Raw genomic sequence first — 22,100 nt, 5'->3', positions numbered from 1 at the left:
CAGGTAATCTCACATTTAGTCTGCTGTATTGCACTCTTTGTGGAGCTTCCTTTATGGCTGGCCTGGAGGTTGCAGCTGGTGCAGAATGCTATGGCCTCTTTGCCATGCCCATCATGCCAAGTCCTGTAGCAGTCAGCCAGTGGAACTTAAATATAAGATTGTACAATTAAGCTGCAGTCTTAACACTAATCTTGTGGTAACCTCATCAGAATAAATGGAATAATTCCTGAGATAAGCACTCCAAGGTGTGTAATATAATTTCCTTTAGAATTGCTGCATTAAAATGACATTCTGTTTGTTTGTTTGTTTGTTTGTTTGTTTTCTTCCTTTCCAAATAATTGTTACTGTTTTTCATGTAAATAAAAGAACAGAACAGAAACTTATCCAGTGGTATATTCTTACTAAGTTTCATATGTAGTACACAGTACGCAAGCAATACATTTATTTATGCATTATCAGTTCAAGTAACCTCTTCACAGAGATTCTTGTCTTGTGGATGGAATAAAAATATCCAAGTCTTGCCAATTGAAGTGCATTTAATTACCCTTCTGTGACTGATTATAACCCAAGAAACCATGAAGCAAGCTTTGTACAACTAACTACAGTTTTAGACTTCTCTTTCACGAACAGCAGCTTACCTCACTATGTGGCAAAATACTTTTGAAACTTGGTGCCCTTTCAAAACCATCTTGTGAAATGGCTTTGCAGAGTCTGTTGTTCCAAGAAAGTGGCAAAACATTGAATAGATCTGGATAATACAGGTTTACCTGAACTTCATCCATTGTGCTGACAGATCTGGCACTTATCTCATGGTCATGTAGTTTGACATTGTAATGTTTGTTTTATTTGTGAAAAAATGAGAGTGAAATTTATATATTGTGCAAGAAGAAGAAAAAGGGAAGACTAGGGGAAGGAAGCCCTGCTGCGGAGTGTGCATCACGATCATGACCATTGTGCTTTTCAGAAAGAGGTTATGGAAGTGGTTTAGCAAACCGAAATCAGTTTCTTTTTTGGTGTGTTTTTTTAAAAAAATAACAACTAACACATTCTAGAATGGTCTGTCAGCTTCAGAGTCATGCAGTGACTGAACCTAGGAACAAAGCTAAACATGTTTTATTGGTCAGCATGCTTAAATTGAGCCTGATTGACTTACATACAACTCAACTCCACCAAAGTTCTAGTTCAGAGTTTATGTCTCTAACACAGTGTTTCCCAAACTTTTTTGGGCAACGGCACACCTGTTTACTGAAAAAAAATCTCACGGCACACCACCATTAAAGCCCCGCCCCGTGACGTCAGCGCGCAGCGTCACGCCGGGAGGGACGCACGAAAGTGAAAGTGTTTTCCTTCCCCCTTGCCGGGGAACCTCCAAGCTTTGGGGGTGGGAGGAGGCAGCAGAGCGAGGGACTGAGGGACGGCGGCAACTGAGGCGGCGGCGGCTGTTGTGGTGGTGGCGGCGATAGCGGGCGGAGGAGGGGGCGGCGGCGGGGCTTGAGGAGCCGTCGCCGGGAGTTGCTGCTGCTGTTGTTGCTGCTGCTGCCCGGACATGCCGGCCTCCTCCTCCTCCGCTGTCTCGCGCTCCTCCCTTTTGCACGCGCTGCCCCGCCGCTCGGCACCACCACCGCGGAGCCGCCCCCGGCTCGACGCGGATCCTCGCCGCCGCCGCCTCTCACCGCCCGACTCGCCCGCCTCCCTCCCACGGCACACCAGCCAATGTCTGACGGCACAGTAGTGTGCCGCGGAACACCGGTTGGGAAACACTGCTCTAACATACCTCTTGTTCATTGAAGCAAAAATCCCATCAACTCTTTAAAGCAGGGTTGGAGAACTTTTTCTAGGTGGTGAGCCAGATCCTTATTTCGCCTCCTCAGAGGGCCAAATTTGACAGGCGGCCAAGGCAACCCACTTTTCAAACACCCGATGTCAGGTGACACTGTGCTTTAAAGCTCCAAATATGAGGACTTCAGATTGCAGCATAGATCTGTTTTCAAAAGGGATTTTAAACAGCTCATACTACACTTTGACTACATGCCGGATTGCTGCAGGGGAATAGACATTTGCAAACAACCTTAGCCTGGTGGAACTCTCTGCTCACCAGTTTATGAGTGGAGGGTTCAATCCTACTGACTACAGTGGTGTACTTCACCAGAACATTCCCCACAGGGAACATGATGGCAAAGCAGACTCCAGTAGGATTGAACCCTGCCCTCCTGCCCACTAGCTGATGTTACACAGTGAAGTTAGTTGATGGACAGATGGGTATGGTTTTGGGAAATTGCTTTATGGGTCAACTTGAACCCCCTGGAGGTCCAAGATTGGCCCATATCTGGATGCTCTCCATCCCTGCTTAAAGGAATGTTGCATTTGTTTTAGTGATTACATTTGTATTAGTAATAGCAGATTGCTTGCACTAAAAAGGAAAAACATATTTTTAAAATTCTTATTTTTTATTTTCATAGGATGTCTTATGAGAGCCAAGTGTGGTGCTACCAGTGGAAATGGAAGCTCCATTTGCTGTTCCTATTTATTCTGTATCTGATATGTGTACAGTATTCAGGTAAGAAAGCTGTTTTTCTTCTCCCAGTCTGCTAAAATGGGTGAGAGTTGTAGAATAACATTATCATGCTTTTTATACTTGGGTTGTGCAGAACATTTGGAGTTGATTGTATCAGCATTGATATGGAATGTTACTGAGTTCATAATTTGTGCACCCTGCATATTGTTCTGTACACCTTGTCTTATATGCAGCTTAGAAGTCTTGGTGTTTCTATGGAATTCACAACTTTCTTTTCATTACTCAGTTCTTTAAGCTACTGTATTTCCAAGAGGTGAATTCATGGAAGCAAGAAAAAGGCATTCATTATTCTATATAGTCTCTGCTTATACAGTGGTGCCTCGCAAGACGAAATTAATTCGTTCCGCAAGTCTCTTCGTCTTGCGAGTTTTTCGTCTTGCGATGCACGGTTTTCCATAGGAATGCATTGAAAATCAATTAATGCGGTCCTATGGAAACCGCCTTCCCCCGACCTCTTCTGGCGGGCGGCATTTTAAAATCGCCCGGGACAGCGGAGGACTTCTCCGCTGTCCGGGGCGATTTAAAAGCCCCTGGGAAGGCAGGCAGGGGGGACAAAGACTTTTGCCCCCCGCCTGCCTTCAGAAGAGGTCCAGGACAGGCTTCGCGGACCTCTCCGCAAGCAGCGGGAGCGCTCCTTGCGGAGAGTTGCCAGCGCGCCCAGGCTTCGTGGCCCCGCCGCCCGGCTTCGGGACATCGTTCCGAAGCCGGGTGGTGGGGGGAGGCTTTCCGGCCCCGCCGCCCAGCTTCGGGACATCGTTCCGATGCCGGGCGGCGGGGGGAGGCTTTCCCGCCCCGCCGCCCAGCTTCGGGACATCGTTCCGATGCCGGGCGGCGGGGGGAGGCTTTCCCGCCCCGCCGCTCGGCTTCGGGACATCGTTCCGATGCCGGGCGGCGGGGGGAGGCTTTCCCGCCCCGAAGCCGGGCGGCGGGGGGAGGCGTTCCCGCCTCGCCGCCCGGCATCGGGGCATCGTTCCGATGCCGGGCGGCGGAGGGAGGATTTCCCGCCCCGCCGCCCGGCATCGGGGCATCCTTCCGAAGCCCGGCGGCGGGAGGAGGTGTCCCCGCCCCGCCGCCAGGCTTCGGAGGAGGTCCGAGGACAGCGGGGAAGACGCGCTGCGCTTCCCCACTGTCCCGGAGATTTCCCTATGGGCTGTCGTCTTGCGAAGCAAGCCCATAGGGAAATTCGTCTTGCAACGCGCCTCCAAAACGGAAAACCCTTTCGTCTAGCGGGTTTTTCGTCTTGCGAGGCGTTCGTCTTGCGGGGCACCACTGTACAAATTGCTGCATGTTTGTGCTGGGGACAGGATGCTGGATCAGTTAGACTGCTGGTTCAGGGCAACAGTTAGGTTCTGCTGATTTACTACTACAGTCATACCTCATGTTACGTCCGCTTCATGTTGCGTTCTTTCAGGTTACGTCCCACAGCGACCCGGAAGTACTGGAAAGGGTTACTTCCGGGTTTCACCGCATGCGCAGATGCGCAAAATGACGTCACACGCATGTGCAGAAGCAGCAAATCGCAACCTGTGTGTGCGCAGATGCGCCGCTGTGGGTTGCGTTCCTTTCATGTTGCGAACGGGCCTCTGGAACGGATCCCATTCGCAACCAGAAGTACCACTGTACTGCATTAGGTCATTATTGAAACACTGTCTGTTAAATACAAGAAAAATGCAAGAAAGAAGAAAAAACTACTAGGACTGTGAGGGTTTATTTAATTATTTTAAAATTTACTATCTCACTAACAACAAAATATTCGTGCTTGACTTGCAATACATTAAAAGCAATAAAAGACAGATCAGTAATAAATTATAACTGATACCAATCAAGCTATAGATAGCATAAAAGTTAGTGCGCCAGGAGAGCTAAAATTAACAGCAAGTCATGCCAAATACCTGCATGAAAAGCGAGGTCTTCCAGGAGCTGCATCAGAGGGAGGTGGACCTCCCTGTACAGGAAATCCCAAAGCTTCAATAGAATAATTTAACACACAATTTCAAGGACTGCATGTTACTACAGTTAATTTACTTTTATCAAGCTGTTGTGTGGCACACAAATCTCAACAGGTGTGTGCTTTCTGGCATACTTAAATCATGTACCTTAAGTAAAAGCCAAAGATCCTATCTGAGTGAGTGGCAAATAAGTAAGCGCTCGTTTTTCATCCTTGGTTTACAAAGGCAGAACAAAATCACTGCAATTCCAAATACGGTGCCAAGAAGAACGGAATGTTTATATAGCATTGTTACCAGTGCTTTGTGAAAATTATCTCATCATATCATCAGGGTGTGTATGGGTATGGTTCTGATTCAGCAAGACTTGTTCCTCCATATGCCTGGTATTTCTATCTTTAATAATGCTGACTGCCAGTTTTCTTGAAATAGACACCAAGCTAACTGGCCTGTAAATTCCAGAATATCATCAGTATCTCTTTTTAAACACTTTTTTAAAACTTATGTTAACATTGCGTGCTTTACAGTCCTCAGGTACAGAGGCAGATTTTAGAGACAAGTTACATTTTTTTGTTAGAAGATCAGTAATTTCTCATTTGAGTACTTTACAAACTCTTGGGTTTGTACCATTGGACCCAGTGATTTGTCAGTTTTTAATGAGTCAAAATGTTCTGGGAGTTTCGTGTTTAGGGTCAAAATTATTCCAAAACCAGAATTAATAAGTACTGTTCAACATGGACTCTGCAAACACGTATAATGTCTAACTGTGTCTAATGGGAAAACGTATTAAAATTTGGGTTGTAACGTAGGGGTATAATTGGTCCTAAATATTAAGAAAAGTGAGTAATGTTTCTCAATATAAAATAGTGTGTTTTCACCCTGTGTGCTCCTTTCTCATGAAATGGAAAGAAATATTAATTTATTTCATAAAATTTATTTACTGCTTGATTGCAAAATAAACCTTCAAAGCAGTTTTAAAAAACCATGCTACATTGTCTTAACATTTTCTCTTAAATTCCATTACAGTGGTACCTTGGTTGTCGAATTTAATCCGTTCTGGGAGTCTGTTTGACTCCTGGAACGGTTTGAAAACCAAGGCATGGCTTCCGATTGGCTGCAGGAGCTTCCTGCACTCAATCGGAAGCCGCAGAAGCCACATCGGACATTTGGCTTCCAAAAAATGTTTGCAAGCCGGAACACTCACTTCCGGGTTTGTGGTGTTTGGGAGCCAAACGTCTGAGTACCAAGGCGTTCAACCCAAGGTATGACTGTATTGTGTTTAAAACCCTGCACTTGGGGATGCTTTAGTTGCGATTCGTGCATTGCAGGGTGTTGGACTAGATGACACTTTGATTTCCTTCCAGCGCCACAATTCTTTGATTCTATATATTTATGACATCAATGTTGGCTTATTTGCGAAAGAGGGGTTGTATATTTATAGGTCAGATCCAACAGGACAGTTTTTTTAAAAAAATAATAATACATAAACACAAAGTGGGAGCAGAGTTTAACTTGAGCCTGAGCCCATCAAGGCTTAGTTGTGGTCTGGAGCCTGCTTTCAATAACATTCCACAGCTTTGGAATAGACAAAGTGGTTATAAAGAAAACTTCTAGGATTGGGTGAATTGAGTTGCCCTCGTTTTCATGTTCTGATCATGACAAAGAGATAAAATTTCTAGATCTCCAAAGTAACTGTGCTCCACTTCATCATGGAACTGATGAGGGGTTGGCATTCCTCGACTTAAAATTAAGTGGCACATGGGACATGGTGAAAGATGTATGTGTTGTTGAAAGTTTTGGGAGCGGTGATCATAATGCTATAAAATTAAACATATGTGTAAGCAAACAGTTGTCAAGAAAGTCCAGTGCAGTCACATTTGACCTTAAAAAAGGAAGCATCTCAAATAGGAGTGGATGGATAAAATGAAGTTGAAAGGGAAAGTCAAGGAAGTCAAATCTCTTACTGAATGGTTGGGGGTTATTCAAATTCACAATAATTGGGACTCACCTAGAATGTATAGTACAGATCAGCAAATGTGCCCGCAAGGCCATATGCTTTCACTGTTTCACTTCTGCTCATAGAACCAAATGAAGGCATGCATTCTGAAATGTAGGCGAATCGAGGGCTAATACGATATTCCATGCACATGTCAGCAAACCTCTTGGACTATAATATCCAGATTATACCTAGACTACACTTCCATTAGATCCTTCCATTTTGACTAGTCCACCATCTTGGTCACTGTAACATACGAATAGATTTTAAAACAACAATTCATTAAAAGTGCAGATTTTTAAGGTGTATGTTTACTTGCTACTGTTCCCCCCCCCCATGGTTTTTGAAAGACAAAGGTAGGGTTTTTCAGAGAATCAGTCCTGTGATTAGAAGGAAATGGAACACAAATTTCAGTTGCTTTCTTTCCTCTCCCTATATTTGTCATATAAAGTGCTCTGACAAATAATTTTTACAGACTGGAAACTACAGGTCTGTAGAAAGATAGGAATTCAGTTAATTTAGTAATGAACAATGGAATATGATCATAGTGTTCCTGGGATGTTTTTCCCCTTTGTTTATTAACTCAGCTTGAGATGAGTGTTCAGGCTAGCTGCTACAGTACTCCTTGAACAGAGTTGGTTTTGTTCAAATGCTAGCCCTGACCGTTCAGTGTTCCTGTTCCCCTAATTAATGGTGCAGTGACAGGCTCATGCTATCAGACTGAAGTCATCTTTTATCATAAAGTGATTATTAGGTGCAGAAAAGAGCTCATGGCTTAAGTTATCACAAAGGAATGTGTGGCAAATGACAAGATCCTTAGTGCTTCCTTTGTATAAGGTTATAGAAGATGGAAGGGGAGCCTGTTCCAGATGTGGGAAAGTTAGTTACTGAATTTTTTTATTTCTTTTAATGTTCAGATATAAAATTTCATTTGTAAAATGCAAGTTGATGTACTTGTAAAGATATCCTGGCTATCATCCTAAAGACTGGATTCCAAATCAAGGTTCACTCCCTCCATTGTATACCCCTCCCCCTATGCATGATGTTGCTACATCACTGCCTCTTATTCAAAAGGTAAAGAACAGAAACTGCTTTGTGTTAGAACGAATTTAGGTAACCATTTTTCCCCACTGTATAGCATTTTTAATGGAAATATCTCAGTCTTGAAAGTGGGTTTAACATAAGCTTGGCTGCCCCAGCACATACATCCTTCAAGACTCCAAACGAGATTTCCAGAAACATAGTGGGAATAGCACTGTGATATACATACCTGAAACTGCTATTCACAAACATGGTATGTATCTCCACCAAGAAGATGCTGGGCGCGCTCTCTCTCTCTCTCTCTCTCTCTCTCTCTCTCTCTCTCTCTGTGTGTGTGTGTGTGTGTGTGTGGAAACCTTATTACAAAGTACCTGAATAAGGTCAGTACTCATGAAATAAGAGGTGTCTTCTTATGGATTGAGAACTGGTTAAGACATAGGAAGCAGAAATTAGCAATAAATGGATAGTCCTCCCTATGGAGGGATGTAAAAAGTGGAGTCCTCCAATGACCAGTATTGAGATGTGTGCTTTTTAACTTGTACATAAACTACCTAGATTTAGGGGTAAGCAGCAAGGTACCAAGTTTGCTGATGAAACCAATTTGCTTAGGGTCATTAAAAGGGATTTGTGAGGAGATATCTCCAAATAGGATGATTTGGCAGTAAAATGGCAAATGATCTTCAATGTAAGCTGTAAAGTGACACAAACGGGGCAAAAAAATCCCACAACCTAATTTCAGGTGTAAACTAATGGAGTCTTGGCTGACAGTGACTGACCAGGAGCAAGACCATAGGGTCATAGTTCAATGAAGACATAAACTGTGTGTGTGGGGCAGCTGTGAAAAAGATGAGTTCCATGTTGGGGATCATCAGGACAATAAAACTGTCAATATCTTAATGCCTGTATACCACAGTTGGAAGACAGTGTATTGTTTGTGTCACCTTTACTCAAAAATGAAAGTGCTGAGGTGGAAATGGTTCTGTCAACCAAAGCATAGTTTGAGTTAGCACAACTATGCTTTGATAGACATTCCCAATTTACAGTTCAGAAAAGGGCAACCAAAACGGCCAAGCTCCCCTATGAGGAAAGGTTACAACATTTGGGACTTTGTAGATTAAATAAAAGATTGAGTAAGAGGAGGAAAGAAGGAGGGATGTCCAATAATTCATAGTGTAGAGAAAGTAGATGGAGAAAAGTTTTCTCGTAACACCAGAACTTGTGGACATCCAATGGAGCTGAATGTTGGAGGGTTCAGCACAGACAAAATAAAGTATTTCTTCACAGAGCATGTAACTATAGAATTCAGTTCCACAAGAGAAAGTGATGGCCACCAACTTGGGTGACTTTCAAAAGATGGTTGGACAAATTCATGGGTGGGTGGGGAATCAATGACTAGTTGCCATAATGGCTGTGTTCTACTGTTGGAGGCAGTATGCCTCTGAATGCCAGTTCCTTGGAATCATAAGCAGAAAGCGCACTGCTACACTCAGATCCTTCCTGCAGGCTTCCTATAGGTATCCGGTTGGCCATTGCGAGAAAAGGATGCTGGATTAGATGGGTCTTTTGTTTGATCCAGCAATACGCTTCTGGTGTACATGGAGGGAAAATTTCTAGGAACCCTCATGGAGCTAAATAGTTTGAGGCAGATTTTAGAATTGATGTTCCAGAAATGGCTCCAGAACTTGCAGACTGTTGCTTCATTACCACAAATGCTGCAATGCAGTTAAAGCCACAAATAACTTGGGCAACAGGAAGTCAGTTTTATGCAATAATACTTGAATAGACGAATATGTAATAATGTCTGTTTTTGAATTCGCCTGTATTAGTGTTGATGTTTGTATCCGTGAGACTTGTTCTTGCTGAACTGAGCTCACTTAGTGACTAGGACTGGTCTCTCTTAAGCTCACAGGGTTGTTGTGAAAATAAAAATCGGTGGTTCAATTTTATAACTTAATGGATGTGATTTTTTTAAAAAAAAAATCCTGGGTATTAGGTAATTGGACATAGGATTTTAGTCTATGTATATGTTCACTTTGTATAAAAGAATATAGTTAAGAGACTGATCTGCGGTGTATATAAACGCAGCAACAACTGGAAGTACAGATTCATATCAGGCAGCTGGGGTTGGGGCTCTGGGATAATTTGTTCACAGAATCCTTGGAATAACGTTGCTGCCCGCAGGTTGGGAACCACTGCATTGGGGCATAAGCATCACAGTTTTGTTTTTCCATGAAGATAAACAACAGTGCAATCCTAAACATGCATTTTCAGAAGCAAGTCTTGTTCAATTCTTTGGGGGTTTACACCTAGATAAATGGGATTAGGATTGGAGCCTAAGCAAGAAAAATGAGGTATGATGCAATCCTTATAGTGTCTATATTATTACAAAATATATATATTGCTGCTGTGCTTTTTTATGCTGCCTGACACAAACACTATAAACATTGGGGATGAAAGAAAATGTAGTATGCCCTGAATTTGTAATCTTGATTATTATTATTTTTCCCAGTTCCCAATATTTTTGAACAGAACATGGTTAGGGCATAGTATAAACAAATAAATAATGTTGGGCCAAAGCCAGGTTATATTGCAAAATAAAGTTAGTTAATACAATTGAAAGTTTGTTTCTTTTCATTCTGGCACCTCCAGTGCAGCTGTTTTGCAGAAACTGATTGCTTAACTGCAGCCAGCCAGTGAACTTAGAAAAGTGGTGAAATCCTTCATACCTTCCCTCTAAAACTCTGCTCTTCCTTCTTCCTTTCTTACCCCATTTACTCATACCCCATTTACTTGGGAGTAAGCTCCACTGAATTCAATAGGACTTCTGAGTAGGCTTCCTCTGTGAGGCTCTTTCACTGCCTTTCTTCAGTATTTCCTGCTTGGGATCTTCTCCTGCTTTCACTCAGCCAGGTTGACCCCTCCTTCATTTTTGCTTTACTGGTCAGTCCAGCACAAGCAGGCTTCCTATGGTGCACATGCCTGACAGTCATTCTATTGCATCTGTTAGTCAGAAAGCATTTATATACAGTGGTACCCAGGGTTAAGTACTTAATTCATTCCGGAGGTCCGTTTTTAACCTGAAACTGTTCTTAACCTGAAGCACCACTTTAGCTAATGGGGCTTCCTCCTGCTGCCGCGCCGCCGGAGCACAATTTCTGTTCTCATCCTGAAGCAAAATTCTTAACCTGAGGTACTATTTCTGGGTTAGCGGAGTCTGTAACCTGAAACGTCTGTAACCCGAGGTACCACTGTACTGCTTAATATATTTCAACTCTCTAAGCAGTGTACAGTCTAAAAACAAACCATTTATCATTAAAATAAAATAACAGCCTTAAACCAGTAAAACAGTGCCCCCCCCCAAAAAAATAGGTGCTGGTACTCGCCATAAAGTTGTTACAGTAATTGCCACACTTTTTAACAACATCAAAAAAGAGGTGTCGGTACTGTGTACCCTTGAGTGTACCCCCTGGAAAAAAGCACTGGGGTCGCCCCCTGTGATATTCTGTAAGCTGTGGTGCCACAAGAATTTTCCCACAGGCTGTTTTTCAGGCAACCTGGTCCTGAGTTGCTTAGGGCTTTATATGTTAACAACAAGGTCTTGAACATGGCCCAGTAACTGACTGGTAGCCAGTGCAGTTCCCTCAGCCCAGGTATAATATGCGTGTCTAGGTGTGTCCATATATTTTTCATGGCTTACTCCCAGGCAGCAGGAGTCACCCAGCTGACTGTAGCTGTCCACACCAGGCCCTGGGGCCAGACAGTGAACTTGGGCTAAGGCCAGTGAGAGACCCCTTGTAAGTTCCTGAGCTCTTTTAAATGGTTGGTCACTGCTGCGGTGATAATGATAGGGTCTACTGCTGATTACCTGTTTTTGTTCTTGATAGTTTTATTGGTTTTACTATTTGTTTGTTCATTTTGTTGTACAATAGTTTATTTTTGGTTGTTTAAATATTGTTGTTACCCACACTGGGATTGATATGAAGGGCAAGATATAAATAAATGCTGATCCAGCCAGAGGACATTTGTAGTTTATGTTGAAGTAACACGACACTACTGGGTCAGAAACGTTGGGGGACTCCCTTCCAAACCTTTAAAGGGCTTGGTTTTTTGTTTTTGTTTTACTGTTGTGTTGCTATTCAGTTTTCATACTGTGAAGGGCTTAGAGGATTTGAGAAGAAAAACTTGAGCATACTTGGCAGTGAAATGTGCTGCCTCTTCTGTTCTGCAGGTTATTGTGATCTCTTTAGTCACATTGCTTGAAAAGAGAAGGGATTTTCAAAGTCTGCTTTTCATCTGTGTAATCATCATGTCATAGGATGACAGTGAAGTTGGGTTTAGGCAATGATTTAACTCCCTTTTTGCGAAAGACGTAAAAGGACAAGTCCCATTGGGGACTTTGGTATCAAATGTTTTTATTCAGTTCTGTTAAGGCTAAATAACAGCCGTCCTAAATAAATTCCAATATTGTATTGGCCATGTTTTCTGCTGAGATCTGCATCGTCCAGTGGTTTCAGTGGGGCTGATATTGGCTTAGAAGCTCTGTTAATGAGGCCAAAAATAAGAATGGGGATTTGTTTTCTTTCCGTATTTGCTTGACAAGTGTGTTTCTCCAGCTGAATCTGGGGATGTACAAATTAACTTTTTATTTCCTCTAATCTTTACTTCCTTCAAAGTAAACTTTAAAAGGTTCTACTGTCCCCCATTCAGTAATTCTCACAGCCAATAAAGCAATAGAGTCTGGTTAACCATCCATGTTGTTACTTACCCATCCATGTATAATCTGGATGTTTTTAATCCAAGCTCAATGAGAGAAGGAGAGAGAAATGTTTTCTTGGACATCAATTATTTTTGTTCACATTGTGGCGAAAGATTTATTGTCGCTTTACAATCAATTTACTGTGGTGTGCTGGCTCCCAGTGATAGTAGTTCTGCTGTCTAGGCCAAATTCTAATCTTGGATACATAGTGTGGAATGCTTCTTATCTTAAATAATCAGCTACTGCTTTTGTTCACTCCAGATGCATGAAATGCTCCATGGACATCTTGTACCCAGCAGGAAGCAAACCACATTACCAAATAAAATAAAAGTCTTAATGATTCATCAATTTAACTTCTTTTTTCATTAGCCTTGTTTATGGTATTGGTTTCAAGGAATTTGCTTTAAAGGATAGCATGAGACTGATTGTGTTTATCACTAATTCTCTCAAAAGAGAAAGTAAAATCTTGTTCAAGTAGATATTATTTTGTATTAATCACAAGAATCACTTTAATGTGGTCCTAATGCATTGCATGGGCTCGCAGTAATTGATCCATTGTAGCATGTTGACATTTAGTTTGTCTCGTAAAAATCAAGTCACTCTTTCTCACATTGTTGCTCATGATTAATTTGGATTGCTTTTGTTATCTGCCTGCCACAATTTACACTTATTGGGGATAGTAAATGTTATAATTGTAAATTACATTTAATTGTACCAATTTCCAAAGATGTTACCTGTATTGAGCTGTAGCAAAAACAGTGTCTTGTGGCACCCTAAATAATTTGTTGTGGCATGTTTCCCTAGACGAGAGTATATATCGGATGAAATAATAAAATAAATAATAAACCTTTATTTTCACTACACCACCTGTGTGCAGTGAAATTAAACAAGCCTTCCCCCCATACACTCAGTCTTGTTCACACTCTGTGTGCTTGTCGGAAGTCAATTGCACCACTATTTTTTTCTATTCAGCAGCCCACAGATAAAAACTGTTCTTTAACCATGAGATCCATGAAAACTTGATCTGTTATATTAAATGTGTAGTCATTTTCTTGTTTTTAAATGATCTATTCTATTTTTAAATATTCTTCCCTCCCATTCATCTTTTTGGATAATACTAGATAATTCCTAAAGGGGATATTGGGAAGTAGCACCAGAAATGAAGTAATGATAGGATAGCTTTTTATACTATATTTTGATAGAAAATTGACCTCAGAAGATTGTGAACTGCATAAAGAGTTTATGCAGACTTAAGTGAAAGGCAGAGTGCCTGGAGCTTATGTACAGATATTTGTGTGTTCTAGTAAGCTCCAAAATAAATAAATACTTTGCACAATATGGTACTTTTGATGTGAAGGTATTCATTCAGATGAAAGAGCCTAGTTACAAAGCTAGGATGTAATGCCAAGCTTTTCTGCTTCCTCAACACCTTTCATTCCAACATCTTCCAAAAGAGTGAGGTTTGTAATTCCACTTCATATTTGAGGCAATAATTTCCTTTAGATCTAAGGATTCTCTCTAAGCAATTATCATGTGATTTAACACATACATAGGATGTGGTTCTCAAATACGAGGAGAACTGAGATATTAAGAATACTGTATCTTGAAAATACAAGTTACCCTCTTAATATTACTACTTTATAAGCTATAACATTGCCTCCTGTTTGGGGACGCACAGGATTAACAGTATGCTAAGATCTGAATAAGGAGAGGCTATGACTGTTCTGAACCAGAGCTTGGATGCAGTGGGGGGTTGGATGGGGACCAATAAACTGATGCCAAACCCTGGTAAGGTGGAAACTGAGTGAGGGGTTTCAGGGTCCATGGGTTTGGGAGTTTACCACTTCTGGACAGGGTTGTGCTCCTTCTAAAGCAGCAGCTATGTAGTTTTGAGGTGCTCATACATCTATCTTTGTCAGTGAAGACCCTGTGGTGAGGAGAACCTATTAACTAGTTTTGGTATGCCAACTACACCCTTCCCTGGACAGGGAGAGCTTTGCTGTACTCATAGCCTCACAGTTGGATTACACAAGTCCTCTATATGGGGCTTCCATTGAAACTGGTCTGTAAGATGTATGATGTTACACCCAAGCCTAAACCAACTTGAGTATAAACAGTTATTTATCTATTGCATCAAAACGGTAAACCTTTTGTCTACTATATTTTGTCTGGAAGAGCAACTTGTAGAACAGGACAAACCCTCCAAGTGTTCCTATTTTCTAGGGACAGCCCCAGATTCTGATTTGATCCTGGAATGTCCTGCTTTTCCTTAGGATGTCCCTATTTTCATCAGAGAAATGTTGGAGGGTATACAGAGAGATACCCACTGTTCCCTGAGTGGACTGCCAGCTAGTGCTGCTGATTGTATTTATAGGCTCTGTTACATGTGTGAATCAATGAGTTATACCTGTGGTCTCAGGGGCCATACAGAAACTGACTCTGAATCCCAGGGGATTTCAACAGAGTTTAAGTGGCATTCATCACTTGCTTATAATTAATGTACATACATTCCATATGTATGTGTCTCACTGTAAATGCAGATCAGCCAGAAATTTAAGAAATGTAATATTTCTCAAAGGTTCCTAAATAAACTGACAAACACACTAATCAACTGCCCAGTTTTTCAAACAGATAAGGCCTTTCATGATTGGGGGATTGTAGAAATAATGCTGGGGCAGTGGCACCAGTAGTAAATTCTGATCCTGTACATTGTGTTAAAGTTCAAGATAAGGAGCATTGCAGTAAATTAGAAACATAGTTTTAAAACAATTTGTTCAGTTGGCTTCATTAACAAAAACGGCATTAAAAACGTTTTGAGTCACTTCCCAACTCTCTTCAAGAATCTCTGTTGCACTTGTCATCCGGCTTCATAAATCTTTTCAAGCCTCTTTAAAGTATGTCTCCAGAGATAACAAAATGCCATTTTCCTGTCTGTATTACTTTTAAATACATAATCATGAAAGAGATTTCCTTTTGGCTAATGTGCTTGGTTTGGATTCAGAAATTGTAAAGCGAGTCAGTCATAAAGCCTGGGCAGTTACAGAGGGTAATTTAAAGTGCAGCAGCAGGTCAGACATTTAAACAAGCCCATTTGTAATAGCATGTTTTTTCCTCTGCACCTTATGTAACTTAATTGTTTGGGATTTTTGGCAATAGGAAGTTGCTTTTTCCTTTCTCTTTTTTTTTAGGAATACTAAATCCAACATGAAGTCCACTTTTTATTTCTGACTTAAAATATTGCATGTGTTTAGGGAAACTTTTGTAGCATTTCCTATTTCTTTTGTAAGGCTTTACAAATTTCCTACGTTTTCATATCACATATGATAATAATGAATGGGGTGGCTGACGTGGAAGTGGAACCATCTTTCCTAGAATACTCATTGACAGGGGGAAAAAGAAACCTTACTTGTCAAAACCAAAGTTAAGTAAGTCACTTTTACAGTGGGTGCCTCACTTCCTAAATATATGCAGGGAGATATCTATCTATCTGATAGGAAGTAAATATATCCTACACACTGGCATGGAAGGTGATAACAGACATGATGACTACATAAAACAGTATTGCATATTATCATATTTCATTACATTATTCTTATCACTTGTCATCCTTTTGTTGAACCCATCAGGTTGGAGAAGTGGGTAAGACACATCCAGAGAGAAGACAGGGCATATCAAGGAAGTGTGCAGAGCTTTCTTCTCCCCTTGTCTCTGTTATAATGGTCTGGCCAAAAGGAGAAAGTGGAGAGGCTGAGAGCCCAGAGATAGATTCACTGAATACTATTATAATTCTGGAATTTATAGGCGTAGGATGAGGGTTGACCTGGAAACTAGGCTGGAGGGCCAATTCCCGCACCGTCCATGCCAAATCTGGATGTCTGGAACCTCCATTGACAACTTGGATAAAGTTTGACCTTACTGTGCAATCTATTATTGTATGGAATATTTTTTCCAAGAGAAGTGGTGGAATCCCCTTTTGGTAAAATTGTTCACAAATAGATTGGAAAAAGTTCTGCTAGGGAAAATTCTACAATGGGATGGATGAGGCAATTTTAATAGCTTTCACCCTTCTTTTTTAAAATAAACGTATAAAAAATAATAATAAAGCCTACACCCAAAAGGTTGCTAAAGCCAGTGTAGAGATTTCAGATACTTTCTGTGTATTTTGAAGCAGATAAGGGGAAGGACTATAGTTTAGTGGGAGTGCATTTGTTTTGCATACAGTTCAGTCCTCTGCATAGCCAGGTAAATATGTGAGAAACACCTGCCTGAAACCCTGGAGACCCACTGCTGCTCAGTGTAGACAATATTGAACTTGATGGACCCAATGGTCTGACTCAATATAAGGCAGTTTGCTATGTTCTTATGTTCCTTAAATGCATAGATATCCAAAATAAACTTTTTTAAAAAGATGTCAAAACACAGAGCAGTATTTTGGCCTTCAGATTCCTCCCCTCCCTCTCATTCCTTAGACTCAGTCTGGTTATGAATTCTATGAGACATTTGCATGTCCTTGTAAATTAATCTATTAATATGTGAATACAGTGGTACCTCGGGTTGCAGATGCTTCAGGTTACAGACTCTGCTAACCCAGAAATAGTACCTTGGGTTAAGAACTTTGCTTCAGGATAGGAACAGAAATTGCGCTGCGGCAGCAGCAGGCCCCATTAGCTAAAGTGGTACCTCAGGTTAAGAACAGTTTCAGGCTAAGAAGGGACCTCCAGAACGAATTAAGTTCTTAACCCGAGGTACCACTGTACCTGTGTGGGTTCTGAATTTGATAATCGATGTTCAATGACAACTGTCTGATGCCTTTTCTTTAATAATATACCTCTCTTTACTCCTGTAGGGAAAAGTGTCATGGATTCTGCATCTATAGGCACAGATGTAGAATGGGTTTATTGGATATCTTCATACACCTCATGGTGCTGTAGAGCTGACATATGTTTTATCATGATTGGTGGGGCAGATGGGGCTTGTTAACCTGGGAAGGTGACCTACGTAGGAGAAGGAAAATTCTGATCCTTAATCTCTGCTGCCTTGTGGCTATACTCATTCATGAGAGAGGCTTCGGGAGTAAACCCCGAGGAAAAACCCATACCCGCTGCCTGATGGGACACCTTTGGGAGAAGAAAAGGCTAAGGAGTAAACCGTACACAAATCCAGAGCAAGAGCCTCTAAGACGGTTGGTTGAATGGCGTTTTGTATGCCGCCTTCTGGCAACTCCTGTAGCAAAGCTGGTGCCAAATTTATTGCAGCCCAGGACCTCCATACACATTACCCAGGCTTGCACCTTGGGGTACTCCTAACGCTGCAAAAACTATGTTGGAGGCAGCAGTTGTGAGTTACCAGTCTGCAGCCACAGCAGGTGCTGTGATTCTCCAAGTGTTTGATTTCATCCCTGGAGGCACACTCCACTGTCCTTTGAAACAGAGGAATGCCAACAAATTGCTGTAGTTGCTTTTCTTGTGTGCTGCTGGTCTTACAGTAAAATTATGCTGCAAGACCATCTCAACATACTCCTTGAGCTATCCACAAGAGACCACACTATTCAACAGGTAATCTAAGACTGATCTATGTATTTTGCCAGAGGAGTTGGGTGTGAAGAACAGAATATTTATTTATTTATTTATTTATTTGGAAGAAGTAACTGCACTACTTTGCAGTGAACTGAATTTGTGGATAAAGAGGAGCTATGAGCCAGAACTTACCATAACGTTCACTGGCCCCTATTCAGCAAAACACTGCTAGGTTGCAGCTTTCTATAATGTATTTCAGTCTCCTGACTTTTAGTTATTTTATAAAAATGAAACTAAAGTCAGTGCTAGCAAGTCAGTCTTGTTACTTGTATAAGCTTCTTGCAAAATTGCCAATGAAAATATTCTAAAGTTACATTGGGCGTAGCACAGGATTTTCACACTACCCCTTCCTCTGGGGGAAATCCACAACTTTGCTTTCAGTGTGACCTCTTCACAAATTGTGTATTGAGCCAGTCAATGTGTTTAGCTTCTACTTGAATTTTCACTGGCATGAAACCAAAGTACCAAGGGGAAACAGGCAGGGCAGGGCCCCAACCCTGGCTCTGAAAATATTTTCTCCTTTTATATCTGTTTCCTGAACTTACTAAAGGTATAACTGGTTAATTGTTAGGATTTTGAACAAGTATAGATCTTCTATACTCATGGCAAGCATTTGCAACCCTTTTATATACAGTGGTACCTCGGGTTAAGAACTTAATTTGTTCCGGAGGTCTGTTCTTAACCCGAAACTGTTCTTAACCTGAGGTACCACTTTAGCTAACGGGGTCTCCCGCTGCTGCCGCATGGCTGCCACACAATTTTTGTTCTCATCCTGAAGCAAAGTTCTTAACTCGAGGTACTATTTCTGGGTTAGCGGAGTCTGTAACCTGAAGCGTCTGTAACCCGAGGTACCACGGTACCCTACATAGGGTATATGTATTTTTCAAGAAACTTTGTAGGCATGTCTTTGGTGGATGCTGAACTGGTGGCTCCCTCACATCTTTTCCAATCTCCCAGTGGTAGAAGCAGGGTGTATTACAAGGGTGCAGGGGGAGGTAAAAGAGGTTGGGGGGCCACTGGGGGAAACAGCAGCCCTGCTGTGAAAGCAGGGAGCAGTTGGCTCCTCCTGTCAGCCAGAGATCTCCTCATGAATAATAGTCTGCATGTGAATAAGGATCTGCTCCTGTGTAGACGTCTACTTACAAGTAAGGCAAGGGAGGCAGCAAGTAGCCTTGGCTGGAGAGCACAAAGAAGGTGAAAGCCAATGCTGAGCTCTGTGGTTCTTCCTGGTTAGAGACAGGATTCCAAATGAACCAAAGGCCTACCCACTTTCCTCACAGTGATTAATTATTGGCAGAAATACGGTTTGAATCACTAGAAATATATATAGATATATTCTGATGATTTGTTCTCAGGTTTAAAAATAGTATTGACACCAAGTATAAGCTCTTCTGCGAATTATGCAACTCCATAATACATTAAGAGCAGGCTGAAACCCTGCATAAATTCCAACTGGGCTGCAATAACAAAACATGGCATATGAAATGAAGAAGGTGTGAAAAAGTAGTGAAGAGAGGGAAAGGGCCAAGACAGGTAAGAAACAAAACTTCTAATGGTCATATCAATAATTTCCATCACAGGTTGACTCTTTCTCTACTATTTCAGTTCTTATTATACTTGCTGAATTATAGCCACCCAAGGCATACTCATAGTAGTTATTTAAGCTCATTGAATTCAGTGGGTCTGTTCTGGGTATGACCAACCTTGGCCACCTAGGGTGTATATAAATTTCAAGTCACTTGTTTTTAAGGTAAGACATTTTTGTGTTTAGTTTTTTCTAATAAGGCAAAAAAGTCTGTTGCCCTATTGCAAGTAACAACGTTTCTTTCTTCTATGGATCAAAGAACCTGGGCTTAATTTGAAAAATGAGGAGTTCAGTGGGTCCAGCCTGCCTGGGAGCCAAGCCCTCTGTCCTTTTTTATATTCTGTGGGTGGACAACTAGAAACAGATGGCTATGCTGACTGGTGATATCTAGTTTGAATTAAACTTGGCAAAATGATTTGATTTGATTTTTGTGTTAGTTATCTTGAAAATTGTTATGAGTAACTCTGAAAACAAAACTTCCCAAATAGATCTGATTAAAAACTATAGCTGTGTACACACTGTGTCTTTAGAGCACATTCTTTCCCACAAATAATTATGGGAGCTGTAGTTCACCCCTCACAGAGTTAGTTCCCAGCAGCACTTAACAAACTACAGTGCCCAGAATTCTTTCTGAGTAAAATAATATGCTTCTAATGTGCTTTAAAGTTATAATGTGAACACACAGCATTAGTATTCTTTGTAAATGTCACGTATAACTGTGTGCATATCCACTTTGAGAGCCACACCTTCTGCTGGAGAGCCTGGAAGTGTGGCTTTATGCATTTACACTGTGTCATATTTAGGTCTGCTAAGCACAGTTTCTTCCTAGTATTATTGGGGGGAGGAAGGAATTGTTGATTTTAAATAGAAGCAGAACTGTGTCCCATTTTTGCCTCAGGCTACTTTCATGTAAAATTTAATCTATGTAGTCATTTCTCACTTCTAAGTCTTTAAAAATGACATGGTATTGGGACAATTAAGCTCTGTTTTTCACTGAAAATCGAGCCTGTAGATTTTAGCTGACAATTCTTTTAACACTGTAATTTGGTTTCTTCTCCCAGTCATAATTGCATTGCTAACAATAGTAGAATTTTTTTTTGTCAGCAAAGCATTTATTTTGGGTTAGCACTATACAAATCAAAATTAAGATTCATTGTGGCATCTACAATGATACTAAACACAAGAGAACGTAACTATCAATCTCTCAGGAGGTCTTTTGACTGATTCACTCACTCTTATGTGCACCATACAGTTCAACCATAGGACGAATTCTCCCTAAGAGACAGAGTATCAACAAATGAAGACGTAAAGCAAGCTGATAGGGCTGGAGATATAATGCTTTCTTTGTTATCTGGCATTAGTGGCCAAAACCCAGTGGTTGCGTAATTTGTATGAGAGCACAATATTGTCTTTCATCGAATTATAAAAGATTTTAGTAGGCTTGTGCACTATTTCTGGTCTAGGATAGGAAGGCTTCATATGCTCCCTGGTTATGGGAGTATTATTTTGCAGATAAAGTGAAGGGTAGAAACTCATAATGCAAATGAAGCTTAAACTAAGATTTAAAAGCTTATAAAAGCGCATCTAGGGGGCTGTGTGTCCAATTGGTGCTCATGTACAAGCAGAAGGCCTTTTGATTCAGTGTGAGGCATCTGCTCAGAAGAGGAGGAGGGGCTGCAAGGTGGGCAAGGTAATTCAGCAAAAATTGCCTCCCCTTCTCATCGGTTAGTGGGTGCCTCAGCTAGAACAACAGGGCTGGTAGGACAAATTGAAATTTGCCCAAGATAAATAAATAGAAAAGTGGCAGTGTTTGGAGTTGGAATAGTACAGATAGGTGGAAAATTATTTTCTTACCGCTCATGGCATCAGTGGAGTCTTGTTTGGAACTTGTGCCTATGCATTTATGTATTGGTAGGTTTATGGGAAATATGGTTTTAATGGCATGGAATGATTTCATTTGTACTTTGCCACTGGATTATTTAAGCATGGCACCATTAAAGGAAAGGTTGCCCTGTTTTAAGAAAAAAATTGTGCAGAATTTGAGGAGGGGTTGGAGAAAAGAGAAACTACCATGTGCCTTGATAACATATCTTTAAGTGCTCTATGGAATCTCCATCTTCCAGCTGTTTTCAGAAAAGCAGTGCCTTTGGGGGCTGTTTTGTGGAAGTAACCAACCTATGTATTCTTACCAAAATAAGGACTGTTTTTACCTATTTATTGTGCATGTCTCAGATGTTGTGCATGTTCCCTGAGATTCCACTTCTGTTGAGGGGATATCTTAGAATAATAGAATTGTAGAGTTGGAAGGAACCACAAGGGTCATTTTAGTCCAACCCCTTGCAATGCAGGAATCTCAGTCTTATTTCCCTTGTACTGAAGTGATATTTGTGTTCCTGACAAAATGGGTTATATGTTACGATTGTTTTGTGAATACCATGGGTATCAACTGAATATTTTCTGTCATGTAGTTTGTGACATCTTTGCAGTTTTCTGAATTATAAAACGTGAATGTACTTGGTGGTTGTAGGCACACTTAAAAACAAACTCATCTGTTTAGTTTCCTGAACAGCAAAGGTTTCCACTAATCTCCTAACCTCTTCACACTTTGTTCTTAGGTAAATATGT

At 41.2% G+C, this 22,100-nt stretch overlaps 1 protein-coding gene across 4 annotated transcripts in view; it reads left to right on the top strand.

The window, feature by feature from the left end:
* ADGRG6 (adhesion G protein-coupled receptor G6) overlaps positions 1–22,100 on the top strand; it is a 100,338-nt gene that overhangs the window by 7,956 nt on the left and 70,282 nt on the right. For all 4 annotated transcript variants that reach the window (XM_081905137.1, XM_081905136.1, XM_081905138.1 and 1 more), the window contains exon 2: positions 2,460–2,557. In XM_081905137.1, coding sequence (XP_081761263.1) covers positions 2,460–2,557 — 98 coding nt within the window. The remainder of the gene's footprint in view (positions 1–2,459; positions 2,558–22,100) is intronic.

The sequence above is a fragment of the Podarcis melisellensis genome (genome assembly GCF_964234715.1).
Source record: "Podarcis melisellensis genome assembly, chromosome: 3".
Taxonomy (NCBI): domain Eukaryota; kingdom Metazoa; phylum Chordata; class Lepidosauria; order Squamata; family Lacertidae; genus Podarcis; species Podarcis melisellensis.
Note: the sequence above shows the minus strand (reverse complement) of the source record. Positions and strands in the feature narration are given on the sequence as shown.